The 23,254-nt window shown below is 38.5% G+C and overlaps 1 protein-coding gene across 16 annotated transcripts in view; it reads right to left on the reverse strand.

Annotated features, from left to right (window-relative positions):
- Positions 1-23,254, reverse strand: part of LOC127507134 (NACHT, LRR and PYD domains-containing protein 3-like) — a 53,972-nt gene that overhangs the window by 28,702 nt on the left and 2,016 nt on the right. Inside the window, exons 1-8 of one of the 16 annotated variants that reach the window (XM_051884056.1) lie at positions 21,172-22,310; positions 14,423-14,567; positions 14,190-14,300; positions 13,957-14,067; positions 13,724-13,834; positions 13,491-13,601; positions 13,258-13,368; positions 10,780-12,639 (exon numbers count right to left, since the gene is read on the reverse strand). In XM_051884056.1, the coding sequence (XP_051740016.1) occupies positions 10,780-12,639; positions 13,258-13,368; positions 13,491-13,601; positions 13,724-13,834; positions 13,957-14,067; positions 14,190-14,300; positions 14,423-14,547 (2,540 nt within the window). In that variant the 5' untranslated portion in view covers positions 14,548-14,567; positions 21,172-22,310. Of the gene's footprint in view, positions 1-10,779; positions 12,640-13,257; positions 13,369-13,490; positions 13,602-13,723; positions 13,835-13,956; positions 14,068-14,189; positions 14,301-14,422; positions 14,568-21,171; positions 22,311-23,254 lie in introns of those variants that run through there. The other 15 variants (XM_051884057.1, XM_051884058.1, XM_051884060.1 and 12 more) reach the window with 15 other exon arrangements.

Consider the following 23,254-nt stretch of genomic DNA (forward strand, 5'->3'; position numbering starts at 1 on the left):
AATTTAGACATGTTTTGACATTTTTATTACACTCTTTGTAAAAGAATAAAGTGACATAAAAAGTATAAAAAGTCTACAAATGTCTCCAAAAGGAATCCTTTAGTGAAATTTGTGTTGCTTATAGGTATACTCATATAAACATTTTGTTATTCATTTTTTTCATTCAACTATTCTGTGTTTTGAATAATAATCTGCCAGGATTCAAACAATCAATCCCGTAAAAATATCACAGAAAAACTTTAAGCAGCACAATTGTTTCCAACATTGACAATACATTAAAGGATCGTGTGACACAGAAGACTGGAGTAATGATGCTGAAGATTCAGCTTTGCATTACAGAAATAAATATAAAATATATTAAAATAGAAAACCATTATTTTAAATTATAATGATATTTCACAATATTAACCAGGCCCCGCCCCTTCAATAAATAAATAACTGTGTTGTGCTGCAGGACTGCCAGTGCACAGCTTAATCCTAAAGTTTTAGATATTCTTCATGTTCTGCGTGGTCAGTTCACAGCAGTGATAGAAATGAATATTTTCCAGCAAAAGTTATTTTTTATTGGTCCCTTAATGATTATGGGAGGTCCGGGAAAATGTAAAGTAGGCCTACTGCAGTTTTTCTGATCCGTTATCTAGGCTCGTCGTTTCTATTCCTTTTTTAAAAAGTATGTAATATAGATCTCTTCAATAGTAAGTGTATATTAACCAACTTATTTATAAAGAATTTATACACAGGAGATTATCAATGCTATATTCTGGGAGATGTTGAACCCTCAGTAAGATATAAAGCTTTTACCTTTTATCTTACAGTTGCTCTAAAGGTTAAGGAGACACTGCAAAAGCATTAAGGCTAAAAAAATAAAATAAAAAATAAGTAATAATACTAATAATAATAATAATAATAATAAAAAAGTGTGCTCGCTTTTGTCTTTTGAGGTGTAAATATTTTTTAGTATAATTCTGTCAGATCACCTGTCAATTAAACTTTGGCGAAACTCTAAAACTGAATATTACAACTCTAAAATTAGAAATTAGGAATATTGTTTATGTTAGTTAAATTGGTCCAAATGTTCTTTTGTGTTATAGACTCCTAGTGGTGTATACATGCTTGAACAACTTTTTTATGAGAAAAAATACTATATTAATTTCTATTAAATAGTGTTTTTGAAACATACTATACTTGAATTGAAGTACTAGAATTAATTAGGTCCCGAGCACCGATGGTGCGAGTACCCTATTGGAATTGCTCCGTTTATTATTATTCCGCTTCTTCTTCTTCTCCCAAATGAATCAGATTTTTGAGGGCCTAAACGTGCTCAGAAACTCATGAAACTTTGCACGCGTCAGAAGTGGTGAAAATTTATGTCTGTTATGGGTCTCAGAATTAGGCGTGGCAAAATGGCTTGATAGCGCCACCTACAAAATTTCAGCGAAGTGCCCCTCGCACCACGTTTCACATACAGGTATGAAATTTGGTAGACATATGTAACAGCCCAATCCTTACAAAAAAGTCTCCTGGTGCAAAATCTGAAAACCAACAGGAAGTGAGATATTTTGGATTTTGTCTGCAAAATTTTTGCACTTTTTTCCATTTCCAGGTGTTGTACTTTAACGAACTCCTTTTTCGTTAAAGTACAACACCTGGAAATGGCAAAAAGTGCAAAAATTTTGCTGCTTGCAGCTTTAATTAGGGTCCGAGCACAGATGGTGTGAGGACCCTATTGGAATTGCTCCGTTTATTAGGTCCCGAGCACCGATGGTGTGAGGACCCTATTGGAATTGCTCTGTTTATTATTATTCCGCTTCTTTAAGGCCACTAAGGCGCAGGGCCCTATTGTTTTTCTAAGGATTATTATTATTATTATTTTTTTTTATTTTTTTTTTCGTCATCCGGGGCTTTTTGGGGGCCTTAACATACTCAAAAACTCTTGAAAATTGGCACACACATTGGAATCTGCGGCCATTAGGACGCTGCAGAGGCTGGTACCCGGGCATGGCAAGGGGACTTGACAGCGCCCCCTTGAAAGAAGTCCTAAATCTTGGTCCGTATATCAAACACACTTGCATGTAATAGTATGAAACTCGGTACACATATAGACCTCATCGGGCCTAACAACTTTCATGCTCTAAGTTATACACCACCCCAACAGGAAGTCGGCTATTACGGGTTGTTTGAAAAACGCATGCTCTGGAATTTGATATACTCCTCCTAGGCGATGAATCCGATCACCACCAAACTTGGTCAGCATGAAGTCAAGACATTGATGATGAAAAATCGCCAGTGGATTTCTGACATCTCGAACGGTTTGGCCGTGGCAAGGCAACGAATTTATGGCGAGATAAGGGAATCAGGAAGTGTTATAACTTATGCATACATTGATTGATTTTTATGAAACTTCAGCTGTGTGTTCGTTGTAGGAGTCCAATCACATGGATGTGACTATTGTCAAAGTCTAAGTCAAAGTTATAGTGCCACCAACTGGCAGTAGGAAGTGTGTCACTTTCAAAATGCTTTGAGACCACCCTCTTTTTTTTTACCCGATTTGCTTCAAATTTTATCACAATAATGTCAAAACATGGCAGATGTAGACATGTGAATGTATTTGTGATATCTTAAATATTGTTGCCATGGCAACATGTCAAACTTTAATAATATTCTTTAGTGTTTTTGAGGCTCTTAACATGCTTCGAATTGCATGAAACTCTACACACACATCAATATTGTCGACCAGTAGACACGGGCAAAGCCTTAGAAATGGGCGTGGTGGAGGGGCTCAGTAGCGCCACCTTTTGACAAAAGTGGTGGGATTATTTTGACCTACAGTCACCAAACTCGGTACACATATTACTCTCATTAAGCCGGACAACTTTCTAATTTACAGTCATTAGCTCCGACCAACAGGAAGTCAGATATTTTGGTTTGAATGTGGATTTTTCACACTCTCTCTCTCTCTCTCTCTTTCTCTCTCTCTCTGTCCTACCCCCCCTCCCCCATCAGTCTCACTCTCTCTCTCTCCCTCTCTGTGTGTGATCATATGGGCACCAACTGCTGCAGTAAATGTGGTGTATTCAAATGGATTTGAAATAGTCCTTTTATGTTTAACCATTTTAAATGCCTATTGCCCGCCATGCACAGTTGGAGCAGCCACTGTGCATGAAGCCACCGGGCTTGGGCCTGCCCTCGCTGCTTGCAGCTATATTTATTATTCTTCTCCAAAGTGAATCGCATTTTTGAGGTCCTGAACATGCTCAAACTCATGAAATTTTGCTCACGCATCAGAAGTGGTGAAAATTTACATCTGTTATGGGTTTCAGAATTGGGCGGGGCAAAATGGCTCGATAGCGCCACCTAATGAAGTGCCCCTCGCGCTACATTTCACGTAGATTTTGAAATTCGGTACACACGTTTAACAGCCCAATACCTACAAAAAAGTCTCTTGGAGCAAAATCTGAAACTGAACAGGAAGTCAGATATTTTGAATTAACTTGCCATTTTTTGCCATTTCCAGACGTTGTACTTTAACGAACTCGTCCTAGAGCTTTAATCAGATCAATGTCATATTTGGTCGGTCTAATCTAAAGACCTTTGCGACGTTAAATTGTGAAAATCTAGAGTTTTCGCCGAAGGGTGTGTCTGTGGAGGCCTGACAAAATTTGATGTTTCGCCATGAAACAGGAAGTTGTTGTAACTCGGGTATACAATGTCCGATCTGCTCCAAACTTCACATGATTTATAATAGTCCTGACCTGAAGACATCTACATGGCAATATTCAGTTACAGTCACAGCACCACATGCGGGCAACATGAAATAACATGTTTTACACTGTGATTAACTCCTCGTAGAGATTTAACCAGATTAACATCATATGTTGTCAGTCTAATCTTGAGGCCTTAGCGTTGTTAAATTGCAAAGATCTTGAGTTTTCGTTGGAGGGTGTGTCCATGGCGGCCTGACAAAGTCTGATGTTTTGCCATGAAACAGGAAGCTGTTGTAAGTCAGGCATACAATGTCCGATCTGCCCCAAACTTCACGTGTGTGATAAGAGTCCTGGCCTAAAGACATCTATATGCCAATTTTCACTTAGTCATAGCGCCACCTGCTGGCAACAGGAAATGGCATGCTTCACACTGTAATTCAATCCCAGAAACACTTTTCAATATGCCACAAAGTACCAAACATGCTAGAAAACATGTTAAATCATGCAACACTTGGCTAAGTGCTAATGTATGTGATTAACGCCACGAAACAGTAAGTTGTTGTAACTCAGGCATACGATGTCCGATCTGCTCCAAACTTCACATGTTTGACCTGAAGTCATCTACATGGAAATATTAAGTTACGGTTAAAAAAAAACACCTGTTGGCAGCAGGAAGTGTGCCACTTTGAAATGACTTTGCCATAATTCTCCTGTAATTACTCGCTTACATGCATGTTGCCCACTGTTCACGGGTGGCGGTGAGCCCGGGTGCGAGGGCCCTTTCATCGCTGCTTGCAGCTTTAATTTGTTGTAGTAATTCTATAGTTGCTGTGATAATAGAACAACTATAGTAATATACAATTACTTTATCTAATACTGTACTAAATTTTCTACAACTAAAGGGTATATTATACTATAATACACTACAGTTTACTGTAGTAAAAAATAAAGTATACTACGGTATTTATTATAGTTTATCAGTTCACTATAGTTAGTTAATACTACAGTATGCTGCAGCATTCATTAACAAAGTGTAATACTATAATATATACAGTATAATACACTTTAATTTTGTATAAATTACTATAGTATTTTTTCATGTGGGTATCTGTGGATATGAAGCAATGGCATACATCATTTTTTATTTCATTTGTATAAATATTTACCATTTGGAATAAAAATCTATACATGAGAAAGGTAAAAAGCACTTAATTGCTAATTAAACATAATTGAGAATAAGAGAAAACAATAACAGAAAAAGAACAGGTATAATAAAGCACGAATCAGTGTATGGAATGTGTTGGAAACCCTTTCAGCAGACGCACACGTCACGTTCACGCAGACTAACAGTAATATGGCAGACACAGACGTCACGTTCGGCAAGCGCAGACGTCACGTTCAGCGAGACGAGTGCATGTAACAGCGTTAAATTAAAGAACCCGGCGTTAAAGAATGCCATAGACTTGAGACAGCGCTGATGCCATGTGACTGTGACGTCACTGTGACTGAGAGCGATTCGAGATCAGCCGCCTGAGTCAAAGAGTATAGAACCCAAGGGGCGACACTTTGATAATTTTTGGGTAACAGCCACTAGGTGGCGTTCCGGTAGCGCAGCGGCCATTATGGGCTGAAAATACTAACTGGACCATAGAATCCTTCACATCTTACGCACCCAAAATTGGTGAATTTCACTGCCAAATCAGAAGCGCAATAGAACAGTTTTTTTTAAATTAAGTCACCAGTAAATTGTATGGCTCCTACAGTAAATGTTGTATTGTCTTGTAGTGTCTGTTCAAAATCGGATCTGCCCGTCAAGTTTAGAATCTTCAGAATGCTTTTAGCCTCCTGAACTGTGCATGTAAATCACGAATCGGCTCCGGCAAGTCCGGGACCAATTGCCCCATTGGCACCTTTGTTACCCCAGTAAAGAAAAACAGAACATATTCTCACCAGCTCCAGAGACTTCAAAGAGTCACCCTGGTGGGGCTAAGGGTGATGTGGTCACAGACACTGGCCACAACCCCAATACACACACACATACAGACACTCACAAACACGCATGGAGATTGTGAATGTATATTTATCCTCCAAATATGACTGTGCCAAAGTGTACCCGTCGCTGTATTTAAAGGTGCATGTATTTATCCCTAGTATATAAGCTTAGCTATGACTGTAGTTGTATTAGTTTTCTTCTAAACGATAAAACTCAAGTATAAACTGTATCTCACCTTTTATGTCTTTGCCATCTGACAAGTTTGGTCTCATTGTAAAGCTTTCGTTATGCTCTAATTGAAAATGTATGTCACATGACTGTAAAATGCATTCTTCTATTTTTAATGGTACTTTGAAGAAAATGTACTCAGATCGGACACTTCATAAACCATGCAAATTAGGTCATAAACGGAGACAAAGAAAGAGTTTGCCCGCCAAAATCGCACCCTCATCATTGGCTGATGTACCCCAGGAGGCGTTCTGGCCTGTTGTCCTTAAAACACAATGACACGCATCTCTCGATTGTCTCTCGATTGTCTCTCGCCATTTAACACCCGTCTCTCCCGGACGTCTCGGCGACCGCGCTTCCATCACGCGCCCCCTCTCTTCGGGACGACCATCTTTTGGCAACAAGTTTCTTTGTCAAACCCTCTTCATCCGTCGCCCTAAGTCTTCACTCTTCATCGCCTAGGAGACGGACTCTTTTTCTTTATTTTCCGGTTATCTTACTCTTAAGTTAAACCCTTGTTTGAAAATCCCGCCGAAGAACACCTTCTCGGAAAAGGACCAATCGCTTCAGCCGCACGCACCGAAACTCCTGCAGAAACACGAAACGACCACAGCACCTGAACCTATGCAAGTATAGAACCATTCTTTCCAAAGCGTTTTAAGCTCGATGTGTAAGCTGAGTTTCCTTGCTGGCTCTCAAAGGTTTTAACTGTTAGTAAGTTGCCATTCCTTTGATCACCTCTGTTTTCTTGACTTTACTTTCGCTTTCTATATATGTGTATTGTTTGTGTATGTTTAGTAGTATAGTCTCTGTATCCGTAGTTTCATATATTAAATACATTATATTCATGCTCGATTGTTTTTTTTGCTCATGCAACAAACCCAGGTCACTTTAACGTTTCGATCCAGTATCCTTGCTTTACGCATTGATGCTAGAATAGGAAGTCTTTCTCGTGGCCAGAGAAAAACCTTCCTTTTATAATCGGCTATGAGGAGCTAACGGTTTGCTGGACAAACTAATAGTTTCTCTAAATTATTATCAAACCAGACCTAATCATATATGTGATTGATTATAATTCGTTGTAATTAATTCACAATATATGTATAATTCCCTCTCGGGTCGGTATATGTATTATAATTAATCATAAAGCTTTATGATTTATTATATTCATTTATTTCACCCATAAATTAATTAAATACCTGTACAGATTCGCTACAGTCTTATATACGTTTTATTTTACCAGTTGTGGAATCCAACCATTCAACCATCTGACGTAATGTAGTTAGCCTACTTTGAGTATTTCCATTTTATGCAACTTTACACATTTATTAATAGTAAATTAATAATTAATACATATAAGATCATCATGTTTGCAGCGAACAATATATTTCAGACCTAGTGGAGTAATAATAATAATAATAATAATAATAATAATATCTAGGTCTGAATTGAAATAGGCTATATTGTACGTTTTAATGGATCACGCTACAAACATAATGATCTTATAATACATGATGCATTGCTGTGTCCGTTATCCCATAATTCCCACTTGGACACTTTTGCCTTAACGGACATTAGACAACACTGCAAAATCAAGCTGTTATATTCATATATTTATTGTCCAACATTCCCAATATTTCTGATGCATGTCCTTAATTTAATTTCATATGTTGGTAATAATTCAGTGTTTATAGCCTTTTAAAGAATTTTAACCGAGACTAACTGGGTTTCTAGAGAGCAAAGGTTTTGTGAAAAAAGTGGAAGACTTATTTTTTTAACTTTAGTTAGTAGTAATGTTGCTGTTTGCCCGGGAACATGCAACAAAGTGGGCGAGGCTATGTCGCACGGCATAATGGAAGCAGAAGGGTTGTGTACACCGGACGCGAGCGATGCGACGCGTCAAAAGATAATATAACCCATTATAATCTGTGATATTTTCTACACTGGATATATATTATATATATATATAAAAATATAAAATATATAATATATATATATATATATATATATATATATATATAAAAAAGGGCTGTCAATAGATTAATTTTTTTTAATTGCAAACTTATCGTGAAATTAAGCGTATTTTTCAAGGTAAATTTAGATGCCTTTCCAAAAAAGGACACCAAATAACCAAATGATACGATTTAATACAATTCATACACCAAAGCACCCATATATAAAAAAAACAACAACAACAACAACAACAACAACAACCACAACAATGCTTTACAGGTTTTTCAACTATCTAACAATAGTTTTCAGATACAGAAATTGTACAAATTAATCAAATATAAAATAACTGCATAAAAATTAATTTGAATAATTAAATAAAGATGCTCGCGCGCTATCAATACCCGGGTGATTACGGCGTAAATGACTGGTCATAGAGCATTCGGCACGTCACTGAACCTTTGTTTACAACGAGTGACTGTTTTGTCCATGTTCTATTGATCATCGCAGTTGTAACATATTGGGGAACTAGAATGCACATCCATCGACTGAAACATATATTAGCCGAATCTGTCGGTCTGTTTTGCACGTTGTTTTCAACAAACCATATTATAGATGCGTCGTCAGATTTGGGATGAACTGCGGTGCAAGCGCGTGCCGAACCGTGGGTGGAGAACCGAACGGTTCCATCCCTAACAGCAACATACACACGTTCCGTTCAGACAGGAACAGCTTGATGCAGGAGGGCTCACGCTCTTCAGATACAATGACAGAATATGACAGAGTTTGTGTTTTAAAGTGAAACAGACACTGGAATAAATAATTCTCTGCCATCTCTGATATAATCAGCATGGACTTTAAGATCATCTAACTGTGTGATGTAAATTACGTTATGACGCTATATATATATATATATATATATATATATATATATATAGTAACTTTTATGTGTTATATGATTAAGCTATTAACACAATGCGAGTATCTACAGGTGCTGGTCATATAATTAGAATATCGTGAAAAAGTTCATTTTTTTTATTGTAAATTATTAAAAAAAAAATGAAACTTTCATATATTCTAGATTCCCTACATGTAAAGTAAAACATTTCAAAAGGTTTTTTTTTGTAAATTTGTTGATTAGAGCGTACAGCTAATGAAAGTCCAAAATCCAGTATCTCAAAATATTAGAATATTTACATTTGAGTTTCATTAAATGACCATCCCTACAGTATAAATTCCGGGTATCTTTTGTTCTTTGAAACCACACTAATAGGGAAGACTGCTGACTTGGCAATGGTCCAGGAGACAATCATTGACACCCTCCACAAAGAGAGTAAGTCACAGAAGGTCATTACTGAATGGGGTGGCTGTTTACAGAGTGATGTATCAAAGCATATTAAATGCAAAGTTGACTGGAAGGAAGAAATTGGGTAGGCAAAGGTGCACAAGCAACAGGGATGACCGCAAGCTTGAGAATACTGTCAAGTAAAGCCAATTCAAACACTTGGGAGAGCTTCACATTGAGTAGAATGAAGCCGGAGTCAGCGCATCAAGAGTCACCACACTCAGACATCTTCAGGAAAAGGACTACCAAGCCACTTCTGAACCAGAGACAACGTCAGAAGCATCTTACCTGGGCTAAGGAGAAAAAGAACTGGACAGTGAACAGTGGTCGAAAGTCCTCTTTTCAGATAAAAGTAAATTTTGCATTTCATGTTGAAATCATGGTCCCAGAGTCTGAAGGAAGACTGGAGAGGCACAGAATCCAAGCTGCTTGAAGTCTAGTGTGAAGTTTCTGAAGTCAATAATGATTTGGGGGGGGCGTGACGTCTGCTGGTGTTGGTCCATTGTGTTTTATCAAGTGCAAAGTCAATGCAGCCATCTTCCAGGAGATTTTGGAGCACTTTATGCTTCCATCTGCTGACAAGCTTTATGGAGATGCTGATTTCCTTTTCCAGCAGGACTTTAGCACCTGCCCACAGTGCAAAAACCACTTCCAAGTGGTTTGCTGACCATGATATTACTGTGCTTTATTGGCCAGCCAACATGCCTGACCTGAATCTATGGGATATTTTCAAGAGAAAGATGAGAAACAGTCGATCCAACAATATACAGATGATCTGAAGGCTCAATAGTGCCTCAGCAGTGCCACAGGCTGATCACTTCCATGCCACACTTCACTGATGCTGTAATTTGTGCTAGGAGCAAGTCATTTGCTGTAATATGTCCTGCCGATCAAGTATTGAGTGCACAAAAGAACATACTTTAAAGAACTTGAACTTTTCTGTTTTGCAAATCCATTTTTTGATTGATCTTAGGAAATATTCTAATATTTTGAAATACTGGATTTTGGACTTTCATGAGCTGTACGCTCTAATCATCAAAATTTAAAAAAAAAACTTTTGAAATGTTTTACTTTGCATGTAGGGAATCTAGAATATATGAAAGTTTCATTTTTAAAAATAATTTATAATAAAAAAAATGAACTTTTTGATGATATTCTAATTATATGACCAGCACCTGTATATCTATCTAGCTATCATTTCAGTTAGATCGTTTTAATAAAATATTTGACATTAACATGGTTTTAAACTTTAAAAAGCTCCAAATGGAGCAATGCCTACGAAGATAAATTTGCTCCGCCCACTTCCGGCCTCAAGCTGTTAAGGTGCGTTCACGCGGCCTTGTAATTCCTGTAGTTACAAGATTCTAGCTTGTAAAAAGCGTTCACGTCCTCGTAGAGCTCGTAATTACATTAGTGACTATCTACTGTATTAAAGAGGCGTGTCGTGACCCTTTAAGATCCTGTTATTGAGGAGAAAATCTCTCATTTAGGAACATTTATTTTAAAGGTGTCAGATTCATTATTAAATATGATACTTTAGTTAATGATTAAACACTCACAGAGCTTTTCTGCAGTTGATCACAGCTGGTATCAGTCTTCTTCTCCCCTCAGCTAATGTGTTGTATTTCATGGTGTTCAGCTCATCCAGCGGCTCCTCTGACATCTGAATCATGTAGGAGATTGTTGAGCAGTGACAGGGAGAGACAAACTCCTCTGAGTGTTTGTCTGATTTCAGAAACTCCTGAATCTCTCTGGACAGAGACTGATCTTTGACTTCCAGCAGACAGAGGAACAGATTGATGGATCTTTCAGTTGAGAGATAACTATATTCATATGAGGGTCCATAATCACCTTTGATAATCATTTTAATGTACTGTGTGATTTCTCTGATGCACTTTGAGCTGTTCTCTGTGTGTGTCAGTAGATCCTGTAAGAGTCTCTGACTGGAATCCAGTGAGACGCCCAGCAGGAACCGCAGGAACAGATTCAGCTGTCCATTATCATAATCAAGGGCTTTATTCAGTGCTATTGTTAGTAGATCATACAGAGAGTCTTTATCAGATCTGTAAAATCTGAATTCATCCAGTAGTTTCTTGTTCTTGATCACATGTGAATAAAACACATAGAAAGCAGCGAGAAACTCCTGAAAGCTCAGATGAATGAAGCTGTAGACTTTCCTCTGATGAATCACAGATTCCTCCTTAAAGATCTCAGTGCAAATCCCAGAATACACTGAGGCGTCAGTGACGTCTATGCCGCTCTCTCTCAGGTCCTCCTCATAGAACATCACATTGCCCTTCATCAGCTGATTGAAAGCCACTTCAGCAAGTTTCACAATCACTTCTCTGTTGGACTGCAGCAGTTTCTCTGGATCTTTCTCTTCATACTTCTGATTCCTCATGTTGATCTGAATCAGCAGGAAGTGGATGTACATTTCAGTCAGAGTTTGAGGGATTTCTGCACTCAGATCTTCTTTCAGGAGCTTCTGAAGCACAATGGATGAGATCCAGCAGAAGACGGGTATGTGGCACATGATGTGGAGGCTTCTTGCTCTTCTGATGTGTGAGATGATTCTGCTGGCTTGATGCTCGTCACTGATTCTCTTCCTGAAATATTCCTCCTTCTGAGGCTCATTGAATCCCTGAATCTCTGTCAGACGGTTGATGTATTTGGAGGGGATCTGATTGGCTGCTGCTGGTCTGGAGGTGATCCAGATGAGAGCAGAGGGAAGCAGCTCTCCTTTCATGAGCTTTGACATCAACACACCCACTGATGAAGTCTCAGTAACATTAGAAACTTTCTGAGCGTCTGAAAACATCAGTGTGATTCTGCTTTCATCCAGACCATCAAAGATGAACACAACTTTACACTTCTCATAAATCTTTGAGTCCAGATCTTGAAGTTCAGGATGAAAGTCCAGCAGAAGTCTGTGAAGACTGTACTGATGATCTCGGATCAAGTTCAGCTCTCGAAATGGAAGCACCAACATGAAGTCTACATCCTGATTGTCTTTTCCCTCGGCCCAGTCCAGAATGAACTTCTGCACAGAGACGGTTTTTCCGATTCCAGCGATGCCTTTAGTAAGAACAGTCTTGATCTGGTGTTTCTCCTCACATCCTGGTTCAGGTGAGGCTTTAAAGATGTCATTGCAGTAGATTGGAGTGTCTTGTGAGTGTTGTGTTCTGGCTGTTTTCTCCATCTGTAAAACCTCATGTTGTTCATTCACTCCTTCTCTCTCTCCCTCTATGATGTAGAGCTGTGTGTAGATCCTGTTCAGGAGGGTTTCATTCTCCTGGAGTTTCAGTCCCTCAGATAATCTCTCATACTTGTTCTTCATGCTGGTTTTGAGCTGGTCTTTGACTCTCTGTAGTTCATCATCTACTGCTTGAGGAGAATCCTGGTCTCCAGTCTGATCATCTCTGATTGGAAACAAAATACAAACATAAAAACATGTTCATGAATAAATCATGCAAGGAACAGCAACACATTTAAGAGAGAAGTGTCAGTTTAACAGACTCCTGTTATATTCCACACATTTACACTAAACTTTAACATTTTCTGGAATTTAAGTCACATTTTCTATCATCTGAAATGTGCTGCATCTTATATTTGTCTGTTTTGGACTCTTATGTAGAAGTTTTGGACTCTTAGATTCCTGTCCTAGTTTTGTCTTGATTACTTGGGCTTTAAAACACACTTAATATTCAGTTATCGATTAAATATTTAAGTGAAGATTAAATAATATTGATTATTATATTATTGTTATGACGGCACTGAAACTCTCTCAACAATGTAATTTTTCACCCGTTGTGACTTACAGTCAGTTGTGATTTATTTTCTGGAAAATACTGTAACTGTATTATATAAACAACTAAAAATTCTGCTTTCTGCTCAGACCTGTACATATTTGAACATTTCATTATATTTATCTGGCTATATAAGTAAACACTGACATTGAGACACTTATTTATAAGAAAATCAATGTACAATCTAGTTTCACTACAGCAGGAAACTCACTAAATAATGGCGATAATCACCTGGGGTCAGAGGTCACTGGTCCATCACTGAATCTAAGAGGAGGATCCATGGATTGATTGCTCTTCAGAGACACACAGCTGGGATCTGGAGATGAAGATCTCTTCCTCCTCCTGAAGATACCGAGATATAATAATAATTTATACATCTTTACACTGTAATTAACATAATGTAATTAATTCAAATGCTGTTGTATAAGTCAGTCTATTGTCTCCAGTACAGGACAGTGTCTCACCTGGGGTCAGAGGTCACTGGTCCATCACTGAATCTAACAGGAGGATCCATGGATTGATTACTCTTCAGAGACACACAGCTGGGATCTGGAGATGAAGATCTCTTCCTCCTCCTGAAGATACCGAGATATAATAATAATTTATACATCTTTACACTGTAATTAACATAATGTAATTAATTCAAATGCTGTTGTATAAGTCAGTCTATTGTCTCCAGTACAGGACAGTGTCTCACCTGGGGTCAGAGGTCACTGGTCCATCACTGAATCTAACAGGAGGATCCATGGATTGATTACTCTTCAGAGACACACAGCTGGGATCTGGAGATGAAGATCTCTTCCTCCTCCTGAAGATACCGAGATATAATAATAATTTATACATCTTTACACTGTAATTAACATAATGTAATTAATTCAAATGCTGTTGTATAAGTCAGTCTATTGTCTCCAGTACAGGACAGTGTCTCACCTGGGGTCAGAGGTCACTGGTCCATCACTGAATCTAAGAGGAGGATCCATGGATTGATTGCTCTTCAGAGACACACAGCTGGGATCTGGAGATGAAGATCTCTTCCTCCTCCTGAAGATACCGAGATATAATAATAATTTATACATCTTTACACTGTAATTAACATAATGTAATTAATTCAAATGCTGTTGTATAAGTCAGTCTATTGTCTCCAGTACAGGACAGTGTCTCACCTGGGGTCAGAGGTCACTGGTCCATCACTGAAGTGAACAGGAGGATCCATGGATTGATTGCTCTTCAGAGACACACAGCTGGGATCTGGAGATGAAGATCTCTTCCTCCTCCTGAAGATACCGAGATATAATAATAATTTATACATCTTTACACTGTAATTAACATAATGTAATTAATTCAAATGCTGTTGTATAAGTCAGTCTATTGTCTCCAGTACAGGACAGTGTCTCACCTGGGGTCAGAGGTCACTGGTCCATCACTGAATCTAACAGGAGGATCCATGGATTGATTACTCTTCAGAGACACACAGCTGGGATCTGGAGATGAAGATCTCTTCCTCGTCTCAAAGTCTGACATCTTCCCTGTATATGGAAACACTGGGAACATTACATTAATGTTACATTTACGCATTTAGCAGATGCTTTAATTACAAGTAATTTACAGTGTGTTCATTTCAGCACATATCCCAGTGAACAACATGTGCTCTAAGAATGTCTTGATACTAAGTTATGAAAACATTATTTCTAAATATTCTTTGAGTGAACAAAAGTTTTCTTAGTTAGGTGTACACTAAAGGAATATTTCATTTGATCATTTTGTAAACATTAAGGGAACGTTACTTTTGAATGTTTTCTGAATGTCCTGATAAAGTAGAAGTTGAATTAAAGTAGAGCTGGGTGACATGGCCAAAAATGATCACAATGAAATGTTTCATATCAGTGGATATTGATAATCATCAGGATAAATGTCAAATCTTTATTTCTTTCAAATAAAAAGGTAAAGTTGTAGAAACCAGAACATGACAAACACTTACAAACCAGTGGCAGAGGCAGAAAGCGGATGGTGGGTGGGCCTCTAAAAGTGTGGGCGGGCCAGAATAATTCGCATCATCCCATGTTTTTCAACTGGCTTAATTTGGGAGGGGAAAAAATGATGGACCGTCCCTCAGTGGCGTTCTTGTCACATGACCTGCGGTGCGTTTGCGGCATTCTGAAAAGTTGAGAATTTTTCATCTCGATGCGCCTGGAAAACGCACTGCATGCGCTTCGCTTCCATTATGAGCGCGGCTGCCGCGTGCCTATAGGCTACATTTGAAATAACGAATTTGAGCGCCCCTGAGTCCTGTACCGACAACCTGCCATACAAGTGGCTTATATCAGTGGCGTAACATAGTAATGACGGGCCCCAGTGCAGCTGTTATGACGGGCCCCCTGGGCTGCACAGTTATGAAGCACATACAAGCACACACGCGCTTGTCTAGAAGGGAACCTTACGCAAATTTGTGTCTAACTTAATTTAGACCAACTAAAATATATTGTTAGACCAACAATATCTTATCAATTAATTAAGTAGCCTAATATAGACATGTATTTAAGAAATTGAATAAAAACAGAATATTGCTTCAGCCTTATTCAAAGGCCGCGGAAACATGGGTTCGTTTGTTACGCACTTCAATCCATTCCACACCCGACGTTCTTGGTGTTCTTCCTATTCATTAAATATAGGCAATTGGTTGATGAAACATTGATTGAAATTAAGATACAATTTCTACAAAACGAAATTCACTTTAAAGAAAGGCTTACTATAAAACAAAACTTAATGAAGTGGTCAAACTCATGTCTGACCCGCTGCATGTCTCCCGACATTGCATGCGCATCCGTCATGCTATTCACTTTTCATAATCAACATAGGTGAAATTTAAAAAATAATATTAGGCTCTATAGCCTAATATTTAAATATAAATATAAAACTAAATTGGCTATTTTTATCCCTCTGCAGACGAACAGCCAGCGCGTTCTGATGGATTTTTTCCTCATGACAGAAACAACTTAAAATAGGCCTTCCCTCATTTTTGGATAGCCTACAGATTGGTGCAAGACTACAAATGGTCTACTTTTATTCGTGTACGCTCACAATAACAACAAAACCTTGTACTTTTGTAAAATAAAATAAATAAAAAACAGGGTGCGCTTCCAGCTGTCTCTCTGCGAGAATCTTTCTGAAACGTCTCAAAAATGAGCTCAAACACAGCGAATAATTGTACCTAAAAGAAAGAAACATCTCCATTCGATAAGAAATTCGTAGGTCTGTGTTAAATAAGAGGCAATCTATCCGCTGGAATGTGTTGTTTTTGAAATCATGGCCAGTGCTCGTTCTTGGCGCTCCAGCACATGCGCAGTCTTCACTCAGACAGTCGAGCGTTTCGTTCTGGTAAAAGCACAAAACAAAATGCACACAACGTGTCCTTGATCTTGATGTACAATCACTGATGAACACCTTTGGTTTTAATGAGAAAAAAAAGATATGAGGGCGGATTAGAACCCGGAACCTCAGAAACGCTTGCCAAAAAGTCTACCACGAGACCATTACAGTACACGAATAGACTCGGCGAATTTATGCATTTATTGCTGTAAAGAATCTCGGCACTAATTATTATTAATATTTATATTTATCTTAATATTTATATTAATATAGTCACTTCGTCGCCAGGGGCCGCTTGCGATGTGGCAGGGCCCACGTGCGTTGCGGGCCTCCCCGCCTCACGGGCCCCAGTGCGGCTGCACTGTCTGTAGTTACGCCACTGACTTATATGTGTACATTTCAGAAAACCCCTTGCTCACAAATTACATGCAAAAAATATTGCATTATCATGCCACGGCGGGCCAGACTAAACACCTACAGCTTACCTTGTATGGCTCTTGTCTGTTCTAAACAAGTCAGAGTCGGCTGGGTTTTGAATTGAAGATGTTGATATCGTCATAAACTCATTTAGCCTATCTGTTAGTTCTCGTTCAAACGATAAAAGTTGTAACGGCGTCCTGTCATCTTTGTCAAGACGTTTTTCTTTAATAAATGCATCATAGATAGCGGGTTAGATATTTTTTAACATAAAAAGGGCGCTGCTGGTTGAAATCCGGATATTTGCGCGAAGAACATAATAGCTGCTACTGGCGTGTGACGTAACTGAAGAAGAGACGAATTAGCATATTCTTATTAAGAGTTTTAATGCATGAAAAAAAAAAAAAAAAATCAAATTTAAAAAAGTTATTGAAGAATTGTTAAACGTGAGAAAATGGTTTTATTTTATATATATATATATATATTTCCCTGGATCTGATTGGGTGGGCAAGCTGTCAATCTGGGCCCACCCGTAGCTCCGCCCCAGTTACAAACAGGGCTGGGTATCGATTCAGATGTCAATGAATTCAATCACTCCTTAATAAATACTTGTTTCATTGCTGGATGAATCAGTGTTTTTGAACGAATCTTTTGAATAAATGATTCAATGACAAATACATTTTTTAACAGTCAGTTGTCGCCACCTAGTGGAATTAGATGTAATTGATATTAACCATTATTTGACGTGCCAAGTTCGTTTCAAAAGGTAGTTTGCTCTATTTTGATCGTTATCGTAGACATCGGTGTTTAAATACTAACTTAAAACTTGTATCTCAGTACTTCTGTGATAATGTGAATGTTTGTAACACAGAAATAACTAATGTGTGGTTCAAAATGGCTCTCTGGCTCTGGCAGCACGAACACAGATTTGAACGCTCCGGTATGATTTTGTCAAAGGTTTAATAGACGCGGGAGAATCGTTGTCATTAATAAAGTAGGATCGTGTGGGTGCTTGAATCGAGATCGCGATCTTTTTACGATTAATCGTGCAGCTCTAGACAATACAATAAAGACTCAAGAACAAAAGACACTTTAACATTAGGAAACAATAAAACAGAAGAGAAACAAGGGTGTCGCTAAACTAGGGAAAATGTAGAAACAAAACCGTAATCTTGGACGTATGCGACGCCTTAACTAAACTACACTACATAAAGAACAGAAACACAATAGTGGCGAACACCCTTCCATTAACTGACAGTCAAAAGAACTACCTGCCGTATTCAAACCACCGTCAGTAGAGTAGATACGCTGGAAATTATAAGGTTAATTAACAGTTGAATCGAAGTTAACTTGGTAGGTTCGTACAAGAAGAAATATTCACATTTTAATATAGGTCAAAACTAAATCAAGTGGTTGGTACAACACACCGCAAGTCACTAACAGCGGGGAACACAAAACAGTCTGCTCACACCGGCATCTAAGCTTACACAGCCTGATCAACAAACAAACTCACAGATCTGCTGTCTCAAACCACAGAATAAACAGTTCAACATCACGATAACTGGACTTTCAGCATGTCTAAAGACACAGAAGACGAGTGAGGGCCGAAGCCAAAACGCTCACTGCAACTGTAACACCGTCACGACCTTTATACTGCCGGCACACCACGGATTGGTGGAACGCCGGTCGTGACGTCAAACGCCATGACATCACCCAGATCATGTGACAGCCTTCCGGTCCAATCAGAATAACCCAAGAATAACTCGAAAGAAAGAGAACAAACACAACAAAATACAACACGTGGAACGTAACAACACTTATATTGTAATAAATAAGGTTATTAATTTAGGTATCAGTGAAATTTAACAATTCTCGATTCCATTTGAGACCTAAAATTACTAATATAAATTTCACAGATTATTAAAGAGAAGTAAACAGTCATTAATAAAAAAGAACTAATAATTAAACTACAAGCAATAGCACAAATAAATAAACTCAACAGAACAAAGAAACAAATGAAATAATCAGTGTGTTTTTCAGGAAGGTCTAACAGTAGTTTTCAGGGACAGAAACTGAATAATCAGATGTAAAATATAATCAACCCGCTCCCGCCTAAAATTCACTCTGTGTTCACCCGCTATCCGCATATAGTGATTTTCTTCCCGACCCAACGGTCTCGTTAAAGAACGTTTCCAGAATCTCGCGTTTAAACTTCCCCTAAAGAAAGAGAGTGATTGGGGATAACAAATATAAAATGTTGCATATACAAGATTTGTATTTGTTATTTGTCTATGATGCTGTCAACACCCTAAAAAATGTCAGGGAAAAAATGTCACAAAGAATAATAGGCTAAATATCACAGAGAAAAATAGGCTAAATTAAATAGCCTACAACATGTCCCTCAAAACTATAGGTTAAGCCAAAAATACATTTAAACGAAAACTGTTGGCTTACTAGCTATACTGCAAAATGGAATCTTTTTTAACATCCACGCAAGAACAGAATGACGCTGACTGACGACCATTTCAGAACGTCTCTCCTCCAAAATCCGATCACAAGGTTGAATGATCTCTGAAGGTGCACTCGCGCAGACCTCTAATGCAAAGAACATATCTTGCCAGGTTTCTCAGGACAGGGAACTGGGGACTGTGTGAACGCCACCACTGCAGAAAGTTTTGTTCACTTCAAGTTCAAGCACAGATGCGCTGATGTCAAAGCATCTCGGGAGCGAGCGGGTTATTGTCAGACCGCCCGCTCCCGCCTAAAGTACACTAAAGTACCGACCGCAATCCGCCTTTCATTCAAAATTTAATCCTGCGCAGCAAGAAATCTTATCGGGTCCCGCGGTTCCCGCGAGAGAGCCGCGGGAATGCAGACCTCTGCATTGAAGAGCCTCTATCTATGAGATAAAGTGAGTAAATCTCTCAAATGTGTGATGATTTCCATTTTTCACCCTCTAGTAACCTTTGGAACAAAAGCACACGTCCTTCAGTACAACACAGAAAAGACACTTTTAATGTTATTACTTTATAAAAAGCTATATTAAACATGAAACTTAAGGATATTCATTATGCTGAATGACTGTGGCTTTGTTATCCCACGTTTTCAGTATTTTACAACATCTAAATCATGCAATTCATATGTACTTGCTGTATGAAAACTGATTATCATATTAAACTATTTTATGCATTTTAAGGTATTTCAAGGCACATTATCTTTACACTGTAGATGCCATTGTCTAATTATACCTGCAGTTAAGGTGTAACTGATGGATTATTTTAGTTAATATAATATTACATTAAACTTGATTATGAATTATATTAGCTAATCGCTGCTTCATATTTGAGGCACTTTGAAAAATTGAGACTGTACAAGTTTGGGAGTGTTGGTTTACCTTTTAAACTTTGATTAAGTGTTATAATCTACTACTAATGGACTATTAATAACATTTGATGAATGCAAATCATATTCTGTACCAGTGTCATAACTATCAAATCTTCATTTTTTAGTTATCAGAGAAGAAAGAAGGATGTCAATCCTGATCATTCACCAATCCATACAAGGACACAATCTGATGCTGAAGATACCTGATGTGAAAGTACCTGTTGTGATATTACTTTGAGAAAGAGATCAATGTTTTGTGATGATTTCAAGGACGTTTTTTGGCACAATGTTTCTGAAATGTTTTGTAATAGCTTTGTTTGAAAAGTTCAATGCTGGTTTAATCCTACATGAATGAAATTGTACCTCTTGCATCAGATAAAGAACATGGATTTATGCGGCATAGTTTATGTGTGTGGCGTATGGATCATCTCTCACATTTTTAAACATCTTCTCCAGTTTTTTTTTACAGTTTTATAACTTAAAAAAACAGCTCAAAGAAAAATACTATTGCTGCTACTAATAACAGTTCAGGATCAGTATTTTTATTGCTGAAGGACTCACATTTAATCAATATTTTTAGGCCGCAGTGATGCGATTATCGTTATCTTTTTATCGCCCATCCAACATTATTTATCTTCTCTTCAGAGGACAAGTTACATCACCTAAATATAACTTCAGTGGAGATACAGTGGGTACGGAAAGTATTCAGACCCCCTTAAATTTTTCACTCTTTGTTATATTGCAGCCATTTGCTAAAATCATTTAAGTTCATTTTTTTTCCTCATTAATGTACACACAGCACCCCATATTGACAGAAAAACACAGAATTGTTGACATTTTTGCAGATTAAAAAAGAAAAACTGAAATATCACATGGTCCTAAGTATTCAGACCCTTTGCTCAGTATTTAGTAGAAGCACCCTTTTGATATAATACAGCCATGAGTCTTTTTGGGAAAGATGCAACAAGTTTTTCACACCTGGATTTGGGGATCCTCTGCCATTCCTCCTTGCAGATCCTCTCCAGTTCTGTCAGGTTGGATGGTAAACATTGGTGGACAGCCATTTTTAGGTCTCTCCAGAGATGCTCAATTGGGTTTAAGTCAGGGCTCTGGCTGGGCCATTCAGGAACAGTCACGGAGTTGTTGTGAAGCCACTCCTTCGTTATTTTAGCTGTGTGCTTAGGGTCATTGTCTTCTTGGAAGGTAAACCTTCAGACCAGTCTGAGGTCCTGAGCACTCTGGAGAAGGTTTTCGTCCAGGATATCCCTGTACTTGGCCGCATTCATCTTTCCCTCGATTGCAACCAGTTGTCCTGTCCCTGCAGCTGAAAAACACCCCCACAGCATGATGCTGCCACCACCATGCTTCACTGTTGGGACTGTATTGGACAGGTGATGAGCAGTGCCTGGTTTTCTCCACACATACCGCTTAGAATTAAGGCCAAAAAGTTCTATCTTGGTCTCATCAGACCAGAGAATCTTATTTCTCACCATCTTGGAGTCCTTCAGGTGTTTTTTCATGTGTCTTGCACTGAGGAGAGGCTTCCGTCGGGCCACTCTGCCATAAAGCCCCGACTGGTGGAGGGCTGCAGTGATGGTTGACTTTCTACAACTTTCTCCCATCTCCCGACTGCATCTCTGGAGCTCAGCCACAGTGATCTTTGGGTTCTTCTTTACCTCTCTCACCAAGGCTCTTCTCCCCCGATAGCTCAGTTTGGCCGGACGGCCAGCTCTAGGAAGGGTTCTGGTCGTCCCAAACGTCTTCCATTTAAGGATTATGGAGGCCACTGTGCTCTTAGGAACCTTAAGTGCAGCAGAAATTTTTTTGTAACCTTGGCCAGATCTGTGCCTTGCCACAATTCTGTCTCTGAGCTCTTCAGGCAGTTCCTTTGACCTCATGATTCTCATTTGCTCTGACATGCACTGTGAGCTGTAAGGTCTTATATAGACAGGTGTGTGGCTTTCCTAATCAAGTCCAATCAGTATAATCAAACACAGCTGGACTCAAATGAAGGTGTAGAACCATCTCAAGGATGATCAGAAGAAATGGACAGCACCTGAGTTAAATATATGAGTGTCACAGCAAAGGGTCTGAATACTTAGGACCATGTGATATTTCAGTTTTTCTTTTTTAATAAATCTGCAAAATGTCAACAATTCTGTGTTTTTCTGTCAATATGGGGTGCTGTGTGTACATTAATGAGGAAAAAAAATGAACTTAAAAGATTTTAGAAAATGGCTGCAATATAACAAAGAGTGAAAAATTTAAGGGGGTCTGAATACTTTCCGTACCCACTGTATCTTTACAGTTTTGATATAATTTGGGTAAATACTAGAAAAGTGAAGTCATGACACAGATCCGGTATACAGGTGCTGGTCATATAATTAGAATATCATCAAAAAGTTGATTTATTTCACTAATTCCATTCAAAAAGTGAAACTTGTATATTATATTAATTCATTACACACAGACTGATATTTCAAATGTTTATTTCTTTTAATTTTGATGATTATAACTGACAGCTAAGGAAAATCCCAAATTCAGTATCTCAGAAAATTAGAATATTGTGAAAAGGTTCAAAATTGAAGACACCTGGTGCCACACTCTAATCAGCTAATTAACTCAAAACACCTGCAAAGGCCTTTAAATGGTCTCTCAGTCTAGTTCTGTAGGCTACACAATCATGGGGAAGACTGCTGACTTGACAGTTGTCCAAAAGATGACCAATGACACCTTGCACAAGGAGGGCAAGACACAAAAGGTCATTGCAAAAGAGGCTGGCTGTTCACAGAGCTCTGTGTTCAAGCACATTAATAGAGAGGCGAAGGGAAGGAAAAGATGTGGTAGAAAAAAAGTGTACAAGCAATAGGGATAACCGCACCCTGGAGAGGATTGTGAAACAAAACCCATTCAAAAATGTGGGGGAGATTCACAAAGAGTGGACTGCAGCTTGAGTCAGTGCTTCAAGAACCACTACGCACAGACGTATGCAAGACATGGGTTTCAGCTGTCGCATTCCTTGTGTCAAGTCACTCTTGAACAACAGACAGCGTCAGAAGCG

Source organism: Ctenopharyngodon idella, chromosome 24 (assembly GCF_019924925.1).
Source record: "Ctenopharyngodon idella isolate HZGC_01 chromosome 24, HZGC01, whole genome shotgun sequence".
In the NCBI taxonomy this organism is placed as follows: domain Eukaryota; kingdom Metazoa; phylum Chordata; class Actinopteri; order Cypriniformes; family Xenocyprididae; genus Ctenopharyngodon; species Ctenopharyngodon idella.